This window comes from Procambarus clarkii, chromosome 19 (assembly GCF_040958095.1).
Source record: "Procambarus clarkii isolate CNS0578487 chromosome 19, FALCON_Pclarkii_2.0, whole genome shotgun sequence".
In the NCBI taxonomy this organism is placed as follows: Eukaryota; Metazoa; Arthropoda; class Malacostraca; order Decapoda; family Cambaridae; genus Procambarus; species Procambarus clarkii.
In genome coordinates, this window is record NC_091168.1 from 22,699,427 (window position 1) to 22,706,926 (window position 7,500).

At 42.6% G+C, this 7,500-nt stretch overlaps 2 protein-coding genes across 3 annotated transcripts in view; one reads left to right on the plus strand and one right to left on the minus strand.

The window, feature by feature from the left end:
• Nucleotides 1-7,500, plus strand: part of LOC123757569 (nephrin) — a 282,325-nt gene that overhangs the window by 2,482 nt on the left and 272,343 nt on the right. For both annotated transcript variants that reach the window (XR_006772779.2, XM_045741325.2), the window contains exon 2: nt 1,983-2,483. Coding sequence is in view for 1 of the 2 variants with exons in the window: in XM_045741325.2 (XP_045597281.2) it covers nt 2,333-2,483 (151 nt within the window). In the remaining variant the exon portion in view is untranslated. The remainder of the gene's footprint in view (nt 1-1,982; nt 2,484-7,500) is intronic.
• LOC138366329 (ABC transporter H family member 2-like) lies at nt 1,261-1,662 on the minus strand. Its single transcript, XM_069327361.1, has one exon. It carries the CDS (start codon nt 1,660-1,662, stop codon nt 1,261-1,263), a length of 402 nt encoding a protein of 133 aa, XP_069183462.1.

Here is a 7,500-nt window from a genome sequence, read left to right on the forward strand (position 1 = left end):
CTGGCATTATTTTGACAGCTATTTTGAATAGCCTTATCAACGGGAATTTGAAAAAAAAGTTTTTTTAAGCATTTTAGAAGGTTGGGAAAAAGGCATTTTAAACATTAAGATGCATCGTGTAGGGATGACGCCTCTCAGAGAACGCTAGCCGTGGTAAAACGCCTCTCAGAGAACGCTAGCCGTGGTAAAACGCCTCTCAGAGAACGCTAGCAGTGTTAAAACGCCTGTCAGAGAACGCTGGCAGTGTTAAAACGTCTCTCAGAGAACGCTAGCAGTGTTAAAACGCCTCTCAAAGAACGCTAGCAGTGTTAAAACGCCTCTTAGAGAACGCTAGCAGTGTTAAAACGCCTCTTAGAGAATGTTAGCAGTGTTAAAACGCCTATCAGAGAACGCTAGCAGTGTTAAAACGTCTCTCAGAGAACGCTAGCAGTGTTAAAACGCCTCTCAGAGAACGCTAGCAGTGTTAAAACGCCTCTCAGAGAACGCTAGCAGTGTTAAAACGCCTCTCAGAGAACGCTAGCAGCGTTAAAAATGCCTCTCAGAGAACGCTAACAGCCGGAAGGTCGTTTCAATAAGTCTCATCGTCTCTCTAATCAATTACCTCGATTGCTCTAAACTGCCTTGGGCTTGTGTGTCGGAAGTCGACTGCGTGTCGGAGGTCGACATTGTGTTATATTCAAAGTAAAGTCCCCCGTAGTATAACCAAAGTAAAGTCCTATTAACATAACCAAAGTAAAGTCCCAAGTAGAACAAGGAAAGTTCCAAGATAAATGTTGCTTTCTCAGTAGTCGACGAATTTAGAAATAAAGCCGGATATTTTTATTATCTTTGATAAACATCATTTCAATATTCCTTTCAAAATATAAATGAATAATGTAAAAAAAAAATCAACTTTCACTTAGTTTGATATTGGACTTTTAAGACCTATGTGGAGGGTTATTTAAGGCCAACACCCCAAGCAGCTTAGCTGACTAATCCAGCAGGTATACCACAAAAGGTCTCCTCCTGGGCTACAGTAAACCTCTCAGTTTACACGTATAAATGAGGTAATGCACATCTCTCAGCATGTGGGTGTGTTTGTTTACATTCGTCAAATTTGGTCTACAGTTGCCACATGTCTGTGTACCTGACCTACATATTCCACATATATCTGTGCACATATATCTGTGCATATATCCACCCCCCTCCCCCCGGGGTGTCTTCATTGGACTTTTCTTTGTCCCAGTCACCTCTTGGTATTCAGTTTATTGCCCTCTGGACTTAGTATTGAACTTCTTGCCCTCTGGACTTGGTATCGTAATTGCTGCTCTTGGACTTGGTATCGTAATTGTTGCTCTTGGACTTGCTATTGTAATGGCTTCTCTTGGACTTGGTATAGTAATTGTTGCTCTTGGACTTGGTATCGTAATTATTGCTCTTGGACTTGGTATCGTAATTGTTGCTCTTGGACTTGCTATTGTAATTGTTGCTCTTGGACTTGCTATCGTAATTGTTGCTCTTGGACTTGCTATTGTAATTGTTGCTCTTGGACTTGGTATCGTAATTGTTGCTCTTGGACTTGGTATCGTAATTGTTGCTCTTAGACTTGGTATCGTAATTGTTGCTCTTGGACTTGATATTGTAATTGCTTCTCTTGGACTTGGTATCGTAATCGTTGCTCATGGACTTTTTATCGTAATTATTGCTCCTGGACTTGCTATTGTAATTGTTGCTCTTGGACTTGGTATAGTAATTGTTGCTCTTGGACTTGGTATCGTAATTTTTGCTCTTGGACTTGCTATTGTAATTGCTGCTCTTGGACTTGGTATCGTAATTGTTGCCCCCTGGCCTTATGATTGTACTTGTTCAAGGTCAGGAAGAGATGAACTTGCTGTTGTTCTATCAAGTTACAAGTTCTATCAAACAAAACTACACATTACTGTATTTTTGTATTTATTGTATTTTTGTATTTATTGACCATTTTCGTAAATTTATTTTTCCAGGTATAAATCTGTGAACGTTTTGAAAAACAAAAATTCAGGAGAACTTAAATTTGAAAATAAATCTCAATTTACCAAAAAAAAATGAATGATTAAAAAAAAAAATATCCAGTGATTTTTTTTAAGTTTGAAAAAGTGTAAAAGAGCCCATTTCAAAAGAAAAAAAATTGGATCAGAAATGACAACCCATTTTCTACGAGAAAATTAGCTTAATTGGGCTCAATTGTGTTCCATAGAGATATAATTATTAAAATAATGACAGCATATTATTAATTGAAACAATAATTGGTTAATTGTAATTGATCTGTTGATTGTTTATATATCGGTGAAAAAAGTGACAACTCTGTTGAAACATGACGAGGCAACGGGCAAGCAACAGTTGCAACAGGAGGAGGAGTCCCAGCTTCAACAACGGGTACAACGGGAGGATGATAACGGGAGTTCTGTTGTTCACCTTCCTGTTGTCAACGGCTCCAACAGACGCCGCTGTTGGAGAAACTAAAGGTAAATATCATTTCTGTTTTTTTCTATGTTCAGCCTGTTAATCCTGTGATATGTTCTCCTGTTATTGTTCTTCAACTACAGGATCAATAGGCTTAAATGAACCCGCTTTCTGTTCTGAGAGTAATTGCTGTTTTTCACAGCACCCGTTGTTCTTCTACCATATTTCAACTGTTCTCCTCCACATCACCTGTTGTTCACTTTACTCACCATGAATAGTAGATTATATATTATATTCATGAATAGAGATGCTATATATATATATATATATATATATATATATATATATATATATATATATATATATATATATATATATATATATATATATATATATATATATATATATATCTTAATAAACAAATACCAAGTGCTAATCCAAGTGCCTAACCCCGTTACCTTGCGAAGATTTCGGGGCTCAACGTCCCCGCGGCCCGGTCCTCGAAACCAGGCCCTGCTTATAAATGAAAAACAACTTTACACACGACTCACAACTGATGTCATTTCGATCAGTGCTTCGCTGAACGTCACCTGTCCGAATCGCAGCTCTGTAAATGTAAAAAATGAATCACGTTCTGTAAATGACAGAACGAAAATACCAATTTGGAATAAACAGCGCGTTAAAATATTCGCATCTTTGGGGTCGGCCGCCGCATGGATGAGCCATACCTGGAGCGTACCTGTATAGGGTTTCGGGAGTTCTTCTCCTTCCCCGAGCCCAGGCCTGGGGCTAGGTTCGAACGCGCATTTCCTGAGAACAGTTAGCATCGATTAATTGCGTGTTAATCTAGCAGGTTAACAGGCAGGTACCTATCAGATACCTAGCAGGCACCTAGCAGGCACCCAGCAGGCACCTAGCAGGCACCTAGCAGGCACCTAGCAGGCACCTAGCAGGCACCTAGCAGGCACCTAGCAGGCACCTAGCTTCCCAGTTTAGGATAACGAACACATGATAACACACATTCAAGTGTAGATATGACAGAGCCCGATAGGCTCAGGAATCTGTACACCTGTTGATTGACGGTTGAGAGGCGGGACCAAAGAGCCAGAGCTCAACCCCCCGCAAACACAACTAGGTGAGTACAACTAGGTGAGTACATGAAATCACAATAGCGTGATGCATCAAATGAACAAAATCCACAAGGGGCCGTGACGAGGATTCGAACCTGCGTCCGAGATCTTCCCCAGACGCTCACGACCCTTGTAGACTTGTTCATTTATACATGATAAGATAAGATAATCCTCCACTGTCCTCACGCTCTGACGAGCCTTCTTGCAAGGTCAAATTGAAAATCCAAGATTTCTCATCCGTTCCAATGTGGAATTTCTTGCATTTTTCAAGGGTTTTATGATTTTTTTTGTTGTATAATTATGATAATGTATATGAGAAAATTGATGTTTATATTGGACGATACGTTGAAATGCGTCTTTGGAGGCAATAATTCAAAATAATAATTAAAAAATAATAAAATAAAGAGGGGGGGGGGAGGGGGCATGATAAATGGTTTAATATTGAAGCTCTTTGTCAAAACAAAGAGCCGAGTGGTTCTCATAGAGCACAGCTCTGGTGCAATCTGTGGACTCCCCTAGTCTGCAAAACGAGGCATTCTTTACATCTGTCAAACTGAGAGTCACCTACAGGAGCTAAGAGTCACCTACAGGAGCTAAGAGCCATCTACAGGAGCTAAGAGCCACCTACAAGAGCTAAGAGCCACCTACAGGAACTAAGAGCCATCTACAGGAACTAAGAGCCATCTACAGGAGCTAAGAGCCACCTACAGGAAATAAGAGCCACCTACAGGAACTAAGAGCCACCTACAGGAGCTAAGAGTCACCTACAGGAACTAAGAGCCACCTACAGGAGCTAAGAGCCACCTACAGGAACTAAGAGCCACCTACAGGAACTAAGAGCCACCTACAGGAGCTAAGAGCCACCTACAGGAGCTAAGAGCCACCTACAGGAGCTAAGAGCCACCTACAGGAGCTAAGAGCCACCTACAGGAACTAAGAGCCACCTACAGGAGCTAAGAGCCACCTACAGGAACTAAGAGCCACCTACAGGAGCTAAGAGCCACCTACAGGAACTAAGAGCCACCTACAAGAGCTAAGAGTCAGTGAGGCAGAATATGATTCATTGAGATCTTGTAGCTAATAATTTAGCGTTGACATAATTAATCTAATTTAGTTGATAAAGTAATTGATCTAATTAATGTTTTGTGGGAAGAAGAATGACTCAGCGGATATGGTTTCAGTGTGACTTCTCTAATGGGTGACGTCAGTGCTGCTACGATAGTTTGCTTGTTTCCTGGTATGTGCACACGCGCACACACGCACACGCACACCCACACACCCACACCCACACAGGACACACACTGTCCTGAGTAGTCTCAGGAACCTGTACATCTGTTGATTGACGGTTGAGAGGCGGGACCAAAGAGCTAAAGCTCAACCCCCGCAAGCACAACTAGGTGAGTACTACTAGGTGAGTACACACACACACACACACATACACACACACACACACACACACACACACACACACACACACACACACACACACACACACACACACACACACACACACACACACTGAGTTAGAACATCATTCAGAAACCTAAGTGAGGAGGCATTTAGGGCGCTCTAAACTACCTACGTGAGACCAGTCTTAGAGTATGTCGCGCCATCATGGAGTCCCAGCCTATAGAAACATATAAGGAAACTGGAAAAGGTTCAGACGTTTGCGACGAAGCTCGTCCGAGAGTTACGAGGGATGGGATATGAAGAGCGCCCGAAGGAACTGAACTTTACGACACTAGAAAAAAGAAGGGAGAGGGGGGGATATGATAGGAACGTTTAAAATACTCAGGGGGACTGACAGAGTGGACATAAACGAAATGTTCACACGGAATAGTAACCGAACGAGGGGACATGGGTGGAAGCTGGAAACTCAGATGAGTCACAGAGATGTTTTGAAGTGTTCTTTTAGCGTGGGAGTAGTGGGAAAATGGAATGCACTTAAGGAGCAGATTGTGGAAGCAAATACTGTTCATAATTTTAAAACCAGATATGATAGGGAAATAGGACCGGAGTCATTGCTGTAAACAACCGATGGCTAGAAAGGTGGGATCCAAGAGTCAATGCTCGATCCTGCAGACACAAATATGTGAGTACAAATAGGTGAGTACACACACACACACACAGATTCACATTGTCAATAACAATAATCGTTGATAATAATATTTCACTCACTTGGGCTAAAGTATATTGACCAGCCCACACACTAGAAGGTGAAGGGACGACGACGTTTCGGTCCATCCTGGACCATTCTCAAGTCGATTGTGTTAACAGGTACATTGTAAGATATTTCTCTTAAATACTAAGACGAAAAGAAGAGGGGGCTAGAGGAGCACCTTGCTCGACACCTTTTTATCAGATTTCGTGTTAGCCGAAGAGCAATTTTGATTCTCCCACTGTATCACGATAGAATGGAAGGGTTTAGGGGCTGAAAATAGCGATGCACAACACAGAATATCGCATCTCATCTCACGGTGTTGAAAGCATTTATAAAGTCCAGTTTGATCAGAACTTTTTGGTCCAGTGGATGTTGGTGCTGCATGATGCTCGTGTTATCAACCTGTCCTCTTAAAAAGAACGTCGCTTTTGGCCGTTTGTCCGTATGGCCGAATATGGACGTAATTTGAAAAGGAAAAAAAAAATAAATTAAATTTGGGATATTTTTTTCAACAACAGTAAGTTAAGGGTCCTCTGATAGGTTAGGTGGGCAGGAAATTTTCATAAAGTTTCAAAACGTTATGAAAAACGTTAATTTAAAGTGTCCTCTTATAACCTCTGCGCGTAAGCCGGACGACTCAAATAGAAAACGGAACAGAACGTCACTTTTGTGAGTCGATTTCATTTCAAATTACGTCCAAATTTGGCCATAGTGCGCATACGAGCCAAAAGTGACGTTATTTTTAAGAGGGCGGGTTGCGAAGCCTCGGCCACCAGGCGTCGGAGAGTGTTGCCAACAGCCACTGGCCTGATTCCACCCATCCTTCTTGTTGATAGCACAGAGGAAGGCACCAAGAAAGAGAGAGAGAGAGAGAGAGAGAGAGAGAGAGAGAGAGAGAGAGAGAGAGAGAGAGAGAGAGAGAGAGAGAGAGAGAGAGAGAGAGAGAGAGAGAGAGAAAGAGATAGAGAGAGAGAGAGAGAGAGAGAGAGAGAGAGAGAGAGAGAGAGAGAGAGGTAGGTCTGATGGCCTTAGGTACACCGTCAACCTGGCACGTGTTGACGAACCTTAATTCTGAGTTCTAAAATAAGATCTTCCGCAGCAGCTGGAGAAAATGCTGACCTGGAGAAAATGCTGACCTGGAGAGTTATCTTGAGATGATTTCGGGGCTTTTTAGTGTCCCAGCGGCCCGGTCCTCGACCAGGCCTCCACCCCCCCAGGAAGCAGCCCGTGACAGCTGACTAACACCCAGGTAAATGCTAGGTAACAGGGGCATAGGGTGAAAGAAACTCTGCCTATTGTTTCTCGCCGGCGCCTGGGATTGAACCCGGGACCACAGAATCACAAGTCCAGCGTGCTGTCCGCTCGGCCGACCGGCTCCCTTTGTGAGTGTGCAAAGATCCTTTACTGCTAGAAACCGCTCAATAAATTCTCTAAATTGTTGGGATCCCTTAAAAATGTTAAAACTGTATTCCTAGATACATAATAATTTGCACTTAGATAATACTAGGACTGGTTCCAAATCTGCACTCAGAAATAACATCACATGAGACCAGGAGTCACGGATGGATGTGCAACATAGGAGTCAGTCACTGATGGATGTGCAACATAGGAGTCAGTCACGGATGGATGTGCAACATACCCCTAATGAAAAGCAAAGGTGTAGAAGGTACGCTGAGAGAGAGAGAACTCAGTCAACATAAAAGTCCCCAAGAGTTCTCAACACTCTCCCACCACACACAAGGGGCATAACTGGCCGACCCCTCACAGTGTTCAAGAGAGAACTCGATA